The sequence below is a fragment of the Protobothrops mucrosquamatus genome, unplaced genomic scaffold (genome assembly GCF_001527695.2).
Source record: "Protobothrops mucrosquamatus isolate PMUCROS unplaced genomic scaffold, P.Mucros_1.0 scaffold1796, whole genome shotgun sequence".
Lineage (NCBI taxonomy): Eukaryota > Metazoa > Chordata > Lepidosauria > Squamata > Viperidae > Protobothrops > Protobothrops mucrosquamatus.
In genome coordinates this window covers 236,897-255,105 of record NW_015387934.1, presented here as the reverse complement: position 1 = coordinate 255,105, position 18,209 = coordinate 236,897, and the positions used below count along the sequence as shown (strand labels likewise).

At 40.3% G+C, this 18,209-nt stretch overlaps 1 protein-coding gene across 1 annotated transcript in view; it reads right to left on the bottom strand.

Moving 5' to 3' along the window:
* Positions 1-3,146: 3,146 nt before the first annotated feature.
* RCC1L (RCC1 like) overlaps positions 3,147-18,209 on the bottom strand; it is an 18,870-nt gene continuing 3,807 nt past the window's right edge. Inside the window, exons 3-11 of the mRNA XM_015823202.1 lie at positions 17,738-17,863; positions 16,600-16,666; positions 15,795-15,846; positions 14,045-14,129; positions 10,303-10,484; positions 8,783-8,867; positions 7,579-7,752; positions 5,816-5,901; positions 3,147-3,792 (exon numbers count right to left, since the gene is read on the bottom strand). Of these exons, the coding sequence (XP_015678688.1) occupies positions 3,715-3,792; positions 5,816-5,901; positions 7,579-7,752; positions 8,783-8,867; positions 10,303-10,484; positions 14,045-14,129; positions 15,795-15,846; positions 16,600-16,666; positions 17,738-17,863 (935 nt within the window). The 3' untranslated portion in view covers positions 3,147-3,714. The remainder of the gene's footprint in view (positions 3,793-5,815; positions 5,902-7,578; positions 7,753-8,782; positions 8,868-10,302; positions 10,485-14,044; positions 14,130-15,794; positions 15,847-16,599; positions 16,667-17,737; positions 17,864-18,209) is intronic.

Genomic DNA, 18,209 nt, shown 5'->3' with positions numbered 1-18,209 from the left:
CTGGATTCCAAAAAAAAGGCATACAGTATTCCCTCTTGCATTCTGTTTCTCCACAATGACCATAGAGAGGCCTTCAAGTGCAAGATATCACTGGGTGATCAGAGCTGGCTGGCACATCAATTAGCAGGGATAGTTTGCACACTGAAAAAGCTCCAGGGCCGGTCCAAGCGAAATTATCCTTCCCTGTTTGAGATTTTGAAAGCCACTACAGCCAGAAAAGATGAGACTGAACTGCTTGCCCAGGTAGCTTAGCCTAACATAGAATTTCTTCCTACCTGCAGCATTTCCTTTGTCTGGGTGAAGGCTGCTTTAAACTAAGCAGTGAATTTTGCACCTGTATGTTTCTACTAAATCCCCTAATGGTGCTCTCCAGATGTGCTGGATCAGGGCACCATTAATTCTCAACCAGCATGATCTAGCTCATTTTTTACCAGCTTGGGAAGGGGTGCAACATTTTCTGTAAAAAAATAAAACAAAATGGGTGAGTTATTGGCCCAGGTAGCCCAAAGGTAACATTCACCAACCTTGAGCCCTCTGGAGGAGGTGGGCATTACAACTCTTTAAATTCCCAGGCCCTTCTAAGAGCACTTGCAGAGTATAAGGTTGGAGGTTATCTTACACCCAGTTCAGCTGCAAGAAGGAAAAAAAGGTACTTTGATTTTTTTTTAAATGTAATTCCTTCTTGAGCTATTGAAGATTATTACTAAAAGGGCTGAGCCCAGGCTGTGGTGTTTTGGACATGTAAAATATGATTTCTGAATACTTATACTTAGAAAAAGCTCCTCTGTGTTGCTGCAATTGTATACCTCTAAGAGAGCCTTCTGCGGCCTCCCAATACATCTTTGGTGCAAAGTTTAAGTTTTGGTGTCACTCTGAATCTTTTCTCTCCCCTTTATGCCCATTCTGTGTTCTACTACATGGCAAATAATAATCTACTCACGGATGAAGGCAAATATAGGTACCCAGGATAATGTTGCAGGATCCAATCTGGGTCGGTCACCGGAACCAGAGGTTTAGTCTTCCAAGCTTCCGAGGATGCTGGAGCCCATCCTTAGGGAACTTCTCTCTCACCAGAATGTGTTACACTGTCAGGCCTGTCTCAGCTTGAACCTCTAAGTAAGAATGATCCTTAACTCAATTTGGGTGAGAGAGAGGAATAGCTGACTAGAAGTCAAGTGAATTACAGTAAGTCAAAGCCAAAACTGAAAAGTGCATGCCAAAAGTTTCCAAGTGTAACATTTCCCTCCTCTAGCTGCCTCCCATCCCTGGTTCCCCCATGTGAACAAGATGGTTTTAGAACGGTCAATTCAGGGGTAGATTTGGTATACAGCTCTGCTCCATTCCCAGCCATCTGACCTTGAAGCTTCTCTCAGAGAGATGCAGTAAGCTTTCGTTTCCCCTGAAGCTTCCCCCCCCCATCTAGCCCCCCCCCCCTTGAGTTCATGGCAGCTGGTACTGAATGCAAAGCAAAAGCATGAAGTGGCAGCTGACACATTCTGGTGAGAGAGAAGCCCCGAGGGTGGGCTCCAGCCCAAGTCTGAAAGCGCAGAAGAGTAAACCTCTGGTCCCCGTGACTAACCCAGATTGGATCCTGTAATAATCTACTGCAGAGGCCCCCAACCTTTTGGGGCACCAGGGACCGGTTCTGTGGAGAAAGGTTTTTCTGTGGACCGGAGGGGGTGTGGTTTTGCGTGCTGTCTGCATCCCCACAGATAGGGCTTCACTTGTTTCCATAGCCCAGTTTCTGGCATGCCGTGGACCGGTTGGGGACCCCTGATCTACTCCATTTCTACTGTTCTCATTTTGAAGTACCTATTGTGGGAATCCAAAACCAGGCACAAGGGGCAAGTTGAAGAGGAGATCCCAAAATTTGCCAACGCACCCAGAAATCTTTAAAATATATTCATAGGGCAAGGGAGGAGGGAGAGTTTAAAGGTAGTCCTTAACTTAAAACCATTCATTTAATGATCGTTCGAAGTTACAACAGCACTGAAGAAAGTGACATGACCATTTTTCACTTAGGACCATTGCAGTATCCCCATGGTCATGTGGTCAAAATTCAGACCTTTAGCAACTGGCTTGTATTTATGACGGTTGCAATGTCCAGGGATCATGTGATCACCTTTTGTAACCTTCGGACAAGCAAAGTCAATGAGGAAGCCAGATTCACTTAACAGCCGTGTTATTAACTTAACAACTGCAGTGATTCACTTACCAAATATGGCAAGGTCATAAAATGGGGGGGGGGGAAACTCACTTAACAATGACTTTGCTTAGCAACAGACATTTTGGGCTCAACTGTAGTCCTAAATCAAGGACTAACTGTACACTATTCAATGAAATCCAAACACAGAGAGTGGTGAACTTAGAAAACCAGAAATTGGAATGGAGCGGTAAGAATCACAATTAAATTTATTCCACAACGCAGAATTCTGGTACAACTCTCGTCATGACAGGGCTACTAAATTCAAGAATTCAATGTGATTTGATGTTTTTTTTCTGGTCTGAGTTTCCAACCCTGTAAAGTACTATTATTGTCCCCTCTGGCGGTAGATGGGGAGCAGAGTTTCGATGGAAGCTCTTCCTGCCATTTCTAGCTTCCATTTTAATTAACTGCAGTTTGGCCTTATGCAGGAAACATAACTGAGTAAAACAAATCTCCCTTTATACTCCTTAGCTTGAAACTGGCTTGTTTCAATAAGCTACAATTAAAGACTACTCATCATTTGTTCTGGTTCAGATCTTGAGTTGTTAGTCTACCTGCTCATGGCAATGTCAGACAGAGTAATGACAATACTGACAAATCCATTGGTCCACCAACATAAAAATAATGCAAAGTTTTCCAACATATTGTGTGTTCCTTCTAAGTAAATTCCAACATGGAATTGTCTCAGCCAAATGACGAAAAATACGCTTCTCTGGCCAAGAAATTTTGAAAGCAATGGCATGTGAGACAGAGTAAGGGCACAACCACCTGTGATGGAAATGATATCAGTGGGAACAAGCCAGGAAAGAATTCCATGAAAATAGTCTTAGGAAGAGAGAGGAATGTCCTTCAGGAAGGAACAATAATAAAACAGCTATTTGGAAGCAGGGTTCATCTCCCAGTTTTTACATTTAAATAAAAGACTGTTGAATCAACAATCTTTTGGGCAGTAGATACATAATTTTATTAACCAATGGCATAAATCTTAATGGATCATCAAAACTGACTTCCAAAATCTCACGATTACACTGAAATCTTATGAGATACTTGGTGATCTTGAAAGGCTCTGTTCATTTAAAAAAATAGACTTTTAACTCAAGGATCTGCAAGTACTAATTACAGTTGTTAGAAGCACTCTGCTGTTTAGCACATTCTCCTTTACTATTAAATAGACTTTCTTTCTGGTGCCGTCTCTGGATCTCAACAGTAGCAACATGCTTACACTACACAGGAAAACAGGAATGCTTTTTTTAAAAACAAAAAAAATCAGGATAGCTGGCATTAACAATAAATGTCCAACTGCAAAGTCTGCACATGATCTTGTCTGCATTTCCTTCAGCTACTCCTTGGCTACAGTTACTGCATGCTCAGTCTCTCCCAATCGCTTACAAAGTGTTTCCAAGCTTCAGTGAGTTCTCCACCATCCGGCCAACTACAGTGCCCCAGCAAAAGCTTGTACAATTTGGCTTCCCACTTATCTGGAGAGGCACTTGTGTGCAGGTATGCTACTAAATAAAGGATTTAACCAGGATGACCATGTGATCAACGCCACAGGCTACGTCCACCACCTCACCTGGCACTGTCACCTGAAGAAGGAAAAAGAAAAGGAAAATTAAAATCCACTTGCAGATATCGTTTTTCCTTACCTTACAGCAAATCCCAAGACTATCTTTCTTTCTTTTTAGCAGGCTCACTCACTGTCTTCCCAGGACAGGAATGGCAAAAGCTGGAAAGCTGCAAATGTGCCTAGCAAAAAGCATTATGTTCAAGTAGTGTCAGGGCCCCTAATGTGGACCGCCCACTTCTATTCCGGGTGATCCAGCAGAAGTTCATGGAGTTCATCTAGATCAGGGGTAGTCAATCTTGGCTCTTTTATGACTCGTGGACTTCAACTCCCAGAATTCCTGAGCCAGCAGAATTCTGTGAGTTGAAGTCCACGAGTCATAAAAGAGCCAACGTTGACTACCTCTGATCTAGATCAGCCATCACCCTTCCAAAACCAGGTCCAGCACCCTGCACCTTATCCTTTCATACTGGATGCCATATGATTTTACAAGGGCAGATTTTGATTGCCAAAATAGTGAGCTTGGGGAATCTCAATGCACAGGATCAATACATCCCTGGGTAAAAGCTGCCAGGTTGTTCTGTTCACCGAGTATCTTTCCTGCATGAACAAATTCCCTATATAGTCTTCAGTTGCTGGAATATATAAGGAGGATTCTAATGTTATTCACATGCCTGTTCTTGCACCTAGCAAAAGTTTCCAGTTGCTCAGTGTGAAAAGTAGAATGCAGGCCCAAAAAAGCCTTTGGTCTATCCATGCCAGAATTTTATAGCTACTTTTGTTTTTTTGTAAAAAAAAGTTCCAGGTTGACATCTACAGTAGTTACTATTAGTGATGTTGTATACTATTAGGGCTGTGCATGCTTTGGAAACAACTAAGAAAAGTGCTTTGAAATTTGCACCAGACAGCACCTGTCCTAATTTTAAGAAGTAGATTCCATAAACCACCCATCAGCAGCAATATTTCATTATTTCAAGCTCGTGAACAAGGCTGCAAAAGACTGGGCTGCTTTAGAAAGAGCAGAGAGGTGCTGTGTTTCCCTGAGGTCCAAACCACTCCTGAATTATTTTTGAAATGTGCATATCACTAAGTATATACTGAGGCCCTTAAACCAGTTGGAGCATTTTGGACTTCCATTCCCCCACACTCACATTCTCCACCAATATGAATGGGATGTAACACTGGTAAGGTACCCTTTGCTGAACCCTGAGTCCAGAAACCAGGGCTGACCTTGCTAAAAGCAAGTTTCTAAGTTTCTCCAGCTTTGTAGAGCTTTGTAGTTGTTTGAAACTAATAAAGCTTCTAATAAGGACCACAAATAGCAAAAACCACATTAGCAAAAAAAATAGTATACGCTGGGTTGGTAAGCAAGCTACAATTAATCAAAAGCAGGAGCATCCAAATTTATCTCCTGGAGCTCAGGAGGCTGACATTATTTGCTGACCTGACATTTTTATTTAGGCTGCTGCTGCTGCTGCTGCCCAATCCTACGGTTGCAGCTAAATCCTTTTTAAAAGCAAATACTCTTGAAACGACTCTGGAATGAGATTCCCTCCAAGATCTGAATGAATGGCCCCCATCCTGTTGGGATTGTAAAGGGACCTGAAGACTAAGCTCTTCATCCAGGTTTTTGGTGAGGATGAGTGAAGCTTCCTTTTAACCTAGATTATTTTGTTTCCACTCTGTCTCTTTTTTCTACAAACTCTACCCTTTTGTTGCTTGTTTTTTTTTAGTCTGTTTTTCAAATTTTAAATCATTTGTAAACCACCCAGAGGTCCTGGGAGCCAGGCAGCGTACACATTTAAATAAAGATAGCTGACAAAAAACATCAGCTTTGACAAAATCACCATCAGTCAATTGCAACAGGCAGCCATATTTGGAACAGCCTACATCCTGTGATGATGCCTTTTCCACCACCAAACTAGGCAGGCACCACCTGCCTATCCCAGGTCCTCAGAAAGCACTCGATAGATGAGTAAAAATGCCAGGTCCAGACTAAACATCAGGCTGACTATGCAACGAATCATAACAATGACATTTCTTACCCTCCAGGGAAAGTACTGGTCTTCCATCCTGCCAATTCCCAAGCATCCTCGCACATTTTTGCCCCATATAAAGAGTTCTCCATGGTCTGCAAACCAATAGAAAAAAAAATCATAATATCACTCAAGGTTTCGTAGACTTTCAGGTATATAGAAATCAGTTTCCTTAGTTCAGGGGTCTTCAAACTTGGCCCTTTTATGACTTGTGGACTTCAACTCCCAGAATTCCTCAGCCAGCATGCCTGGCTGAGGAATTCTGGGAGTTGAAGTCCACAAGTCATAAAAGGGCCAAGTCTGAACACCCCTCCCTTAGTTAATGGCTTCAGATATTCCTCCACTTTTTCATGTAATTAAAAATGAACCCAGGGGCCCTCTCACTCCACTAGGCCCACTAACTAAAAATGGAGCTATAGAGGGATTGGTTAAGCATGCCTGAGGAGATTATCTGGAAGAATTCAAATAGAACAGGTATGAAAAGCAACCATGAGTAAAATTTGGGAAGGATGTGGAAGCTTTGTACCAGGAAAGGGATATTCACATCAGAATCCTGCTCTTCAGGTCAAAGAGAAACATATGAATGTAAGAAAATGAGGCTTGCCTTATGGAGTATTTTGGAATGGAATATGGAAAGTTGGGCTGGTTGTTGAATGTAATTCGTATGTGGAGTCCTTGGTACTCTCTGAACTTGGTTGTTTGCTTGCAGACATTTTATTACCCAAATAGATATTATCATCAGTGCTAGGGAGTGTAAGGATTTATATACATTAACTTATCCTGTCAATGTTGGTTGGGCTGTAGTTTTCTCTTTAGTAGTTCCTTGATTAGGGTATTATTTTCTGCTTGTTTGTGTCTGGTGTTTATCCCTACTTGTGTGGATGTTGACCAGTAGAGAAGATGTGTTCTGGTTTTTTTGTTTCCTTAGTTTTTGTTATTGTCCCTTTTGAATGGTGTGTGAATGTGTTTACTGAATGCATCTACTGATGGCTTTGTCTGAATGCCAACTTTCAGGAAATCCCAAGCAATTTTGAATTTGGTTTGGTCTAGGATGCTCACGTGTGATTATTATGGTATATAACGGAAATAAACTAAGATCAATATTGAGCAGGGATTAAGTCAGAGCTGTATGCGGTGTCCTTTTGATACCTGTATCCATACTATATGGATACAGGTATTAAGGAGTGTTTATTGAAAAAGACCAAAAGCATCACTTTTTATGCAGACATTTTCATTTCTTTCCTATTTCCATATATTTTCTTTCCTATTTCTTCCAAGATGGGTTAATTCTAAACATATTATTGTTGACAACTTGAAATTGGTTAACCTCAGCAATTTTCAAGAGTGTGAACTTCATGATGGCTGGGAAATTCTGGAAATTGAAATTCATGTATTTATTGGTTAACATTCTATGATGACACAACAGCTCAACCAATGGGATATTTGGATCACAGACCATGATTCAAATATGGACTGGAGTCAGGCACCTGAAGCAATGCTGATAGATAACTAAGGTTTACAGCAAAAATGGAATCAAATGGATTACTACAAAAGATACTTTGGATCAGTACTGGATACTTACGCAAAACAATATAATTTACAGAAGAGGGGGGGGGGAATCAACTCCAGATTTGGGAACCAAGAGAGAATTTTAAAAATTTACAGATAACTAAAAGACAATCCCTTACAATAAACAGATCGAAATAATTCTCATTAAAGAGGCTTTTTCTCCCTAAACAAATGTATTTACAATTTTGCTCCAAGATACTTACTAGTGATTGCCGCAAACTGGTTTAATCCACAACGGATCCGGTCCACACAAATGTCAGGGTTAAAGTCTGACAAGCCAAAAAGGGAAGGTGGGATCATCTCAGGAATGGCTGTTTCCATAATATTTGGTCCTTTTCCAAGAATTCCATAGCCCCACACAAAAACATGGCCTTCCTCTAGATCATTAGAAACAAAAATAAGTAAGATAACAACAGCTGACTTCAGATAAGACACTAGTGTATACAGAAATGAGAAACTAGGGCAGGGGTGGGCAACCTTAGCTCTTTTATGACTCGTGGACTTCAACTCCCAGAATTCTGGGATTTGAAGTCCATGAGTCATAAATGAGCCAAGACTGCCTACCCCCAAACTAGGGAGTGTCTTTGCTGAGTCTCTTGCCCCACCTGCTACCCAGTTACAGGCTATGCTGTTTCTTATTTGACCATTCCTTTGGCAGTATTTATCACATGCCATTATAGCACAACGTATAAACACTTGGGCTACACATTAGCTCTTTCTCAGGGATTGCACAACAACAATTCAACTGACTTCACAATTTGGGAAAACTCAACTTGCCCGGGATATAAGTTGCCTCTATTTATCTTGTTTTCCCATTTGACTTCTCTACTTTCCCTGCTCCCTCAAAGCTGTCAGCTAGAAATTGTTATCAAGAAAAACAAAATGATTGTGGGAACCCTTCCACAATGAAGTTGCCTCCTAATGAGCACCAACCATCGAGATTTAGTATTTACTAATACAATTTACTTAGTATTGTTCATTTTTGTCTGTTTGGTTTGGTTTAATTCCAAGTATATTTATGCCCTGGCTTAGATCGGTGTTTCTCAACCTCAGCAATTTCAAGAGTATGAACTTCATGATGGCTGGGAAATTCTGGAAATTGAAATCCATATATCTAAAAATTGTTGAGGCTGAAAAATACTGACTTAGATTGTTTTAAGCCATTTTTAGGACCATGGTCCCCAAAGCAGCACACAAACCAGAGAGGAGTCAGCTAATGTAACCAACATGTATGATATTTTGCAAAAAAGCTTTGAACCACAAGCAGAAAATTCATCTTACGAAAAGTCGTCTTTCGCTCCCATCAACTTCAGCCAGCACAGCCCGTACTAAAAGATTGCAACTTACAATATTGCTCACTTCTATCTTGTTCTGGTTTAGGGGTGGGGGAATGACCAAGAGGCTCACCGGTTAAGATGGCATTGCCAGTTCCACCACAGGAAGCTTCCTTCACTTTCCCAACACTGAAGGGCAAATGTCTGGGCGCATTGACCTATAATGAGCAGAAATTTGGAATGTGACATGGCTGTTATTTTAAGACTTCCAGAAAAAGAGCTTTATGTACTGGTCAATGACCATGAATAAGCTGTATTGAGCTGAACTGAAAGAAGAGCATTACAGTCTCTTTTACGAAAACAAATCCAAAGCTTAACAAGTTTGACATCCATGAAATTTCATTTCCGCACACACACACACACACACACACACACCAAGGTTGAGCACTTTTGCATCCTGAGCTCTGCAAAAATCCAGTCCAGGTATAGGTCGTCCTCGACTTACACCCACAATTCAGCCCAACAATCTGTCGCTAAGCAAGACAGTTAAGTGAGTTGTGTCCCGTTTCACGACCATTTTTTGCCACAGTTGTTAAGTAAATCACTGCAGTTGTTAAGTGAATCATGTGGACATTAAGCGAATCTGGCTTCCCCGATTGACTTGTCAGATGCTGGTTGGGAAGGTGACAAATGGTGATCCCATGACCTTGAGATGCTGCAACTATCATAATTACATGCCTGCTACAAGTTCCCCAATTTTGATCATGTGACTGCAGGGAGGCTACAACTGTTGGGTGAGGATTGGCTGTAAATCATTTTTCAGTGCTGTTCTAACTTCAAATTGTGCTAAATGAATGGTTGTAAGTTAAGGACTATCTGTATACAGCCCATCAGCTCTTTATTTCAGCCTGGGGCAGAGCAATATGGGTCCAGCATAAGGATGTCACTTCAGGCATCTCCAGAACTAGACATCTCTGATTTCTTTTGACTATGCCTCCAGCCTCATGGATCATTGATCTTTGCCAGATGCCTGGAAAGTTATGCTGTGCCTAATATGGATCTCTGCTTTATGGAGCATTAGCACTTAGCAATAGCACTTACACTTATACACTGCTTCACAGTGCTTTACAGACCTCTCTAAGCGGTTTACAGAGTCAGCATATCGCCCCCAACAATCTGGGTCCTCACTTTACCGACCTCGGAAGGATGGAAGGCTGAGTCAATCTTGAGCCAGTTAGGATCAAACTCCTGGCTGTGAACATAGTCAGGCTGCAATACTGCATTCTAACCACTGTGCCACCACGGCTCCTCAATTAGGATTGAAGTCCTCATTCTGGCTAATGCAGAATGTGAGCCGCTAACCTGCAAATGCCTTGGGTAAATTGAAAAATGATGATATTCCTTACTTTAATTAATGTAATTCTAACTACCCTGGCATTTCAATGAAATTAAATTTCATTTTTCCCCCCGTTCCCACCAATCTCTCAATTTTAGCCAGGGCCTAGTTCTGGAAACGGAGACCTTAGCATGCTACCCAGAGGATGAGCACACACGTGGTCCCCTCAAAAACTGTAGCCACTAGCCAATCCAGCCTCCTTCTTTTTCCATTGCACAAAAGGCAAGCCAGGTTGTGCAAGTAGCAACCATTCTAACCTGGGTTGTCTCAGTAACAGAAGTCAGCTGAAGATATTCCGAGTTTCCCCAGCCAAAGAGCTCGCCAGTCTCAGACACAGCCAGGCAAGAATCTCCGTAGGTTGCGACCTGTGTAATGTGGACACCAGCAATGTCCCCACCCAGTTTTGTGGGTACGCTCATTATGTCGTAATGGCCTAAACCTAGTTGGGAGGGAAAGAGAAAGAAAATTAGTGCATTATATACATACTAATAGCAAATCAACCAGTTAATAATTATATACAAGTAGTCCTCGGCTTATGAGCACAATTGAGCCCCAAATTTCCATTGCTAAGCAAGACAATCGCTAAGTGAGTTTTGTCCCATTTTACCACCATTCTTGCCTTTCTTGTTAAGTGAATCACTGCAGTTGTTAAGTTAGTAACACAGCTGTTAATTAAATCTGGCTTCCTCACTGGCTCTTGCTTCTCAGAAGGTCGCAAAAGATGATCGCAGGACCCCGGGACCTTGCGACCATCATAAATATGAGTCAGTTGCCAAGAATGTGAATTTTGATCACGTGATCACGGGGATGCTGCAACGGTCATAGATGTGAAAAACGGTCATAAGTCACTTTTTTCAGTGCCACTGTAACTTTGAATGGTCACTAAACAAATGGTGGTAAATGAAGGACCACGTTTATTGCTGTTCCAAGTATATAGAACTCCGTCCTGCTGATTTTATCTTCACAGCAATCCTGCAAAGTAGGCTACTTTTTTTTACATTTTACCCCACCTTTTTTCATATACAACTCAAGGTAGCGAACATATCAATACCTCTCCCTTCTCCTACTACCCCCCCCCCACAACAACAAACATATGAGGTGAGCTGTGCTGAGAAAATATGACTGATTCAAAGTTGCCCAGCTGGGTTTTTCATGCCTAAGGCAGGACTAGAACTCACATGTCTTATAGGATACCACCTTAACCACTGGACAAACTGGCTCTTTCCAAGTTGAGCAATCTGGGCTAATCTTATGTCACCTTGTAAGCTTCTCATTGGTTTTCATCCAGCATGACTAGTCCCATGCCTCAAGAGCTGGCACAAGGGGCATAAGCTGATTTTCAATTCTATTGAAAATAGAATTGAAGGGTGTGGTCCGCAAAATCAAGATGGCAGCAACAAACACACAAAAAAAGGCAGAGCTTTGATGTGAACTTTGCAGGTACCATCTTGATTTTTTGGGACCACACCCAGAGGAAAAAATGCAAAAGAGCAAGAAGATTTGTTCACTTTTACAGAACATGAACAAACAGATAGAGGCAAATGCATGCATAATGCATCAATTATTCAGGGCTTTAGATTATAGATTCATTATAATGGCTTTATTCAAGTTACTGTTATATAATGTATTCCTGGAATTAATGAAGCAACACTTCTAAATTATGTTGTTTTAATTTCTAAGACCACTAAAGATGATTAAGGACTCTTTGCAGATCATCTCATAAACTATGTGTGCATCCATCTTTGTGTGCATGCACATGAACTCATGCTCCAATTTAAAGCATAGTTATTGTGCGTAATATTTATAACCATAACCTTGCCTTTAACTGATAAATAATGTTTAGTGCAAAATTAATGGATTGAATTAAGTTATGAAAATCACCACAATATTGTTTGCCTCCTATAGCAGTGGTGGCGAACCTATGGCACGGGTGCCAGAGGCAGCACTAAGAACCCTCTCTGTGGGCATGCGCGCTGTCGCCCCAGTCCTAGACCTTCAGCTGGGTTTTATCAAACCTTTTCGCTTTAGGCCTCCGCCGCCGTGTACAAAAAAAAAAAAAGGTTCAATCAATCAGTCAATTTCAACTTCTCGCGGGCAAAAAAAAAGATCTTGCAAAGTTGGAATTGATTGATTGAACTTTTTAGTCCCACCCAGTCTGCCGTTACCATCGCAGCCACGCTCACTCAATGGGCCACGCCCACCCAATTGGCCACACCCACCCGGTGATGCATAAGTGGGTTTTGGATTGCAGTTTGGGCACTCGGTCTCTAAAAGGTTTGCCATCACTGGTATAGGATCAGTTCTCCTGCTTGAGCAGGGGGCTGGACAAGAAGACCTCCAAGCTCTATTTTATTCTAAATCCACTTCTGTGAGGCATATTTATTAATCCCTCTAATTGAAAGAGAAACAGATATTCCTTTCTTTCTCTAAAAGGAGGGGCACACTCTCCTGAATTAAAAGTTAAGCCAAAGTATATTTTTGGTGGCCACTTGATTATGTAAAGTTTATTATGTAATTAACCCTAGAGTTAGGGGCATTTTGTATGGTTGACTTAAAGCATGACAGGATTTGGTTTGCTGTCCAAACAAAGAGCCCCTCCCTTGCCCCCCATTGTCCTATAGAATCTAATGTAGTTCAAAATAGTATTGATCTTAATCATCAGAAGGAAGACAAATGAGACAGAGCCACAGTTTGATCACCTCTTGTCTATTTCCTCCACGACTCTAAAAATAGTCTTCCTTAAGGTAAAGGTAAAGGTTTCTCCTGTCCAGTTGTCTCCAACATTAGAGGGTGGTACTCATTTCCCTTTCTTAGCCAAGGGAGTCAGCGTTGTCCAAAGACATTTCCATGGTCACGTGGCCAGTATGAGTATACCGCAAGGTGCAGAGAACAGTTACCTTCCCATCAAATTGTTACCTATTTATCTACTGGCATTTGCAGGTTTTCAAATTGCTAAGTGGGCAAGAGCTGAGCCAAGGATGGGAGCTCATCCCGTCACTCCATGCTCGGGTCTCAAATCCAGCTGATAAGCTCAGTGTCTTTAACCACTGAGCCACTGCCCCCCCCCCCAAATCTTCCTTAATGTATTTATTCTGCAAGCCAGAATTGGAGTAGCCGCTTCAATGCCTTTCATTCACTTTATATAGCACCCTTCAGTCTTCCAAAATAACTTGCTCAGTAGGTACAAAATAGCTGTACCTATTCAGAATAAAAATCAACAATGCCCCCGTCTCAATTTCTATGGTTGGGAGCAGGTTCAAAAAAAATTGCGAGCAATGCAACCATCAGCTTGAATCATTATTTCCACACTTGGTGGCAATGTCATAAAGCTCAACAATTCTGGAAAATGATTTACCATACAATGAAACAATGATAAATATCAACTTTTCCATTTACTTTCGTGCGAGCTCTTTTTCTGTTGAACATTAATAGGCTTAGATTTCTACAAAATATGCAGAATTGGTACTATACCTTGACAGCTGCTAGAATACTTTGCTTCTAACTTGAAATTATATATAATTCCTTTTTAGATGAATAGCAGAGTAAGCTTCAAGAGTAAGGTACTATTGTCAAAAAAACTTTCACATTTGATATTTAGGTTAATTCATTCTGGAAACCATTTATGGAATATAAATTCTGCACATGGAATTGCACCATATACAGGCTTCTCTCAACATAAGGCTTTGAAATATTAGATTTTGCTTGACAGGGTATATCAGATTGGATCAATTGCTATTGCTTATTCTGGTTGAAAGTTCATACCATATATTGGCTGCCTTTGCTATGACTGAGTTGATCTTAACAAGTGCAAAACTGATATAAAACCACCTTTATATGTAGCTTTAACCTGATTTGAAAATTCTCATTCAATTTTATACAATCTCTTTTTGTATTTCTTTCTTGTTCCTTTTTCTTTGTTTTCCTGGTTGGCTTATTCAATTAAATTATTAAATCAAAATTAAATTAAATTGCTGGCATGATCCATTTCAGACACTTTACCTGTCTGGCCATCAGCTCCCCAACCACAAGAATAGACATCTCCTTTCTCAGTCCGGAAGAGGCTATGATCCTGCCCACAGGCAACCTTTAGGCAAAATAAAAAAATAAAGATTTATCCAAAAACTTAGGATTTAAATGCTATGCTTGCTGCTCAAACAAACTCTACTTTGACTCAAAGTTAAATAGGTATGAGGAGGAAACCAGGATTAAAACAACCTTCCCTAACCAGATATTTCTATTATAACTTGGCATTTACAGGTGGTCCTCAATTCACAATCGGTCTCTTAATGACCGGTTGAAATAATGACAAAGCTACTCACAACCCGTATTCAAAATTTTGACAGCCAGCCCTCCTGGCAGTCACATGATCACATTTTGGGTGCTCAGTTAAAAGCCCACATTTATGGCTGTCTGCAGCATCATACGGTCACTTTTTTGCTGGAAAGTAGCATTTAGTTCCCATTTCTAACAAAGAACATTGCGGATAGTAGATTCACTTCAACAACCGGGGTGCTCACTTTTTGACTGCAGGGTTCGCTTAATGACTGCTGCAAAAAAGGTTGTAAAATTGGGCACAGCCATGTGATGACCTGCTTAATGGCCATCATGACTTATGACTGTAATTCTGGGTTCAATTATAGTTGTAGGTCGAGGACTTCCTGTAGGTCATAGAGTTCATTACTATTGAATTATTAAAATTTAAAAGATCTTCCGCAAAACCACAATCATATATGACTGGGTGGCATAGAAGCCTAAGGGGGGGAAAAATCAATCAGTGAAACCAAGACTTATGAGACGTGAACAAAGAAGAGAAAAGTTGTGGGGTTGCTAATTTTTACTGGCTGTATTTGCAAATTTAAGCTGGTTATGAATTCAACCATTCCCTGCGTTCATATAATACAGATACCTCCAAAATAAATGAACCAAATTTAATACTAACCAAACTTAGCATGTTGTAATATACAATGACTACATTTTTAGCTGAATTGGTTAAGCCTATTATGTGAATGTAGCCAGTGTGGGCCAGTTTTCTCCTGATCTGGATCCTTCCTGTCATGGACTACAACTCCTATCATCCCCAGCCTGGACAGGGAGGCAATGAGTGCTGGGCAACCAGAATCTTTGTGGGGTGCCGAGTTGAAGAAAGGCAGGAAGATGAGAATATCCAAGCTTTAAGATTCATCCCTTATTTCTCAAAGCTCAGTTGAGAAAAATTCTAGACTGCAGCTTAAAATTAGCTTTGCGTAGAGTTGTCAGTTGCATCCCCTCTAAGGTAATTATGGACAAAGCTGAAACAAGCAGAAAATGGAATCCCAACCAAAAATAATCCCAACCACCATATTTTTCAACCTTTTTTTATTTTGGCATCTGTTTTTATGCAAATTCTGAAATCTCTTTGCTTTGGGGTTTTGAAATTAGCCCAAGGAAAAACATGAAATTTGACTACAGTCTGAATGCTAAACTAGACTGGTCCCTAGTCTGATTCAGTATGTTACAGTTTTCTCTTCAAAGACATACACAAAAGCTGATAAGGTAAGGTAAGGTAAGATAACCTTTATTGTCATTTTTTTTACTGTGGGCACAACGGCACACATCAAAAATGAAATTTAGTTGCCCGCTCTCAAAGTGAAACACATACATGACACACACCTAAACATACTATGTACAACATATGTATAGATGCAGCACAACAGAACATTTTCCTTCAAAAACAAAAAAAAAAGGATACCGCTTGTCAGACACAACTTACTTGGACCACCCTGTCTTCAAATCCTTGCAGTTTGTTAATGATCTGGCTCTCACTGCGTTTTCCCCAGGAAAAAAAAAAATCATAACAAGAAGGTGAAACAAGCCACCAAGAAGGTGAATAGCTGAAACTTTTAAAAATGCAGTTGGGGCAAATACTGATTACTGACAAAAGTTCCAAAGTGCTCCTATTTAGCCTCCTACATTTTACAAAGCACATTCCTAACTCTGCATGCGGGTATTTTTAGTATTTGAAACTATGGTATGGAATCAATCTGTTCTGAGATTTAAAAAAAATCTCAGCTGAATATTAAGTTGAAATTACAGAGCACTCCCGTCAACAGATAGAGGGAGAAAGGCTTAAGGTAGAATTTTTCTATTTTTTTTTTAACTTTAAAAGTTCCAATAGGAACAAAGTCCTAACGTTACATCAACTGTAATGTTAGAACAATTCTTCCTCCATTCCAAGGGCAAGTTAGGATCCTGTGGATCCTTTAAAATAGGAATAGAGATCTGACCCTCAGGTGTTGCTAAGTAACATTTCTCTGCATCCTTCATCGTTAGTGGTGCCTGTGGGAACTGGTGGAAGATGTCATGAAGCAATAACTAGGAGGGAGAGCCAAAGACAGCATATCATGCTCTCTTTTTTTCATTAACTTCTGATGTCAACATTCTAGAAATCAAAGTACCAACTATGGAACTTGAATCAGAATTTCAGTTAAAACAAAGTCAATCACACACCTCCTAGCCCTACTTAGAGATACACTTTCAGCAAGAACTATTATATGGAACCAAATAAGTTCTTTTACCTGTATATTTCACCTTCAATCACTTTTCGGCCACACTGGCCGTAAGCGTTGTTGCCCATGCTAAAGACTGAAAGAAAAATTATGAGACACCATCAGGTAAATATTCAATATCCTGCTTAGCTGAAAAAAGATGTCTTTTCAGAAAGATCTCTCTTCCCTCAAATATGGAAAGGGAATATGCAATTATTTTTCCTTTTAAATACTCCCAGAACAATGTGCATTTAACTGTAAATATGGATTTTTCACGCGAAGACATGAGAGTTTGGTTCTGGAAATAGAGATAAGGAAGATGTAAGACCAATAAGTTAACCTTCTCTTTCCTCCACCACCAGTAAAAGTTTGAGAAAATGGACATCCTAAAAAACAAAAGTCCATAATCAGGGAAGATGTACTGAACACAAAATCGCCACTAGCCAACTTAATCTTTAATCTAAGACTGTCCAAGATTGGATGAAACCTAATGCTAAGCCTTTGTTTTTACCATACTGTACAGCTTTTAGTTTGGTTTTGGTTCAGCACAATATCAAACCCAGATGATTACCAAACTATGGATTATAGTGTACCATGATGCACCATGATGCACCAATACAGCCACTTGTTCATGAATCAACACGTTTATAATTTTATCCTATCTTTCCTCCAGGAGCTTAAAAGACAGAGATCTCCCCATAGGTATCTACAAATGAGGAAACCAGACGACATCACTGCGCAATGATTTATGGAGTGATATCAGATATGACACTGCTGATGTAAACTGCACAATTCGTATCATTTTTGACCCAGTGGCATTTTGACATCATCATGGCTGGTAATGGATTGCTATGGATCCCCTTTATTTTAGTTCTAGAACAATAATCCCGTGACATAGGCTGGATGAAGAAAGAACAATCGGTCCAACATCACCCAGTGAACTGCCATAGCTAAGGATGGGACTGAACCAGGATCTACCAGGTCACAGCTCAGTACTTAACTACTACACCATATATATTTAAACCGGTACTTTAAAAACCTGACAGGTTTACTTATTTATTTTTATTTTTTAATTTTTTTATGCCACTCATCTCCCCTATAAGGTGACAAAGTTACGTATTAACTTTCTGACAGTCTTTTTCTAAAAAGTATAAAAGTACCATCAAACCTCCTTCTTCTGTTAACACCAAAGAATGTGCTCTCCCGCAGGACACTTGCAAAACTCTACTCTGTTGTGGCTTGGCCAATGGCAAGGGAACAGGGCTTGGCTCCAAGACATATTCATAGCCTTTAGCTTAAAAATAAAGAAACAGACAATGTACTGCATGTTTACACAGAGAGTACCTTTAATCTGCTACAGAAGTTACTAACACTCAACAAATGTCACAATAAATGGATTTAAATTACTTCAAGATGTTCAGTTATTAGCATTCAAACTCTCTGCAATTTATGGTACAACTACTATTATTTGTGGCTAGGCACACAGTCACTACTAGTAATATATACTTCAAAGAAGGCCTTTCAATGCCCATTTTTTTAAATCTAAATATTTAAGACCCATGCTAGGTGGGCTGTTCATTGTTAGCAAGGTGCTTGTAATAGCAGGCAGAAAGATGTTTCCACAAGACCAGCACCAATGA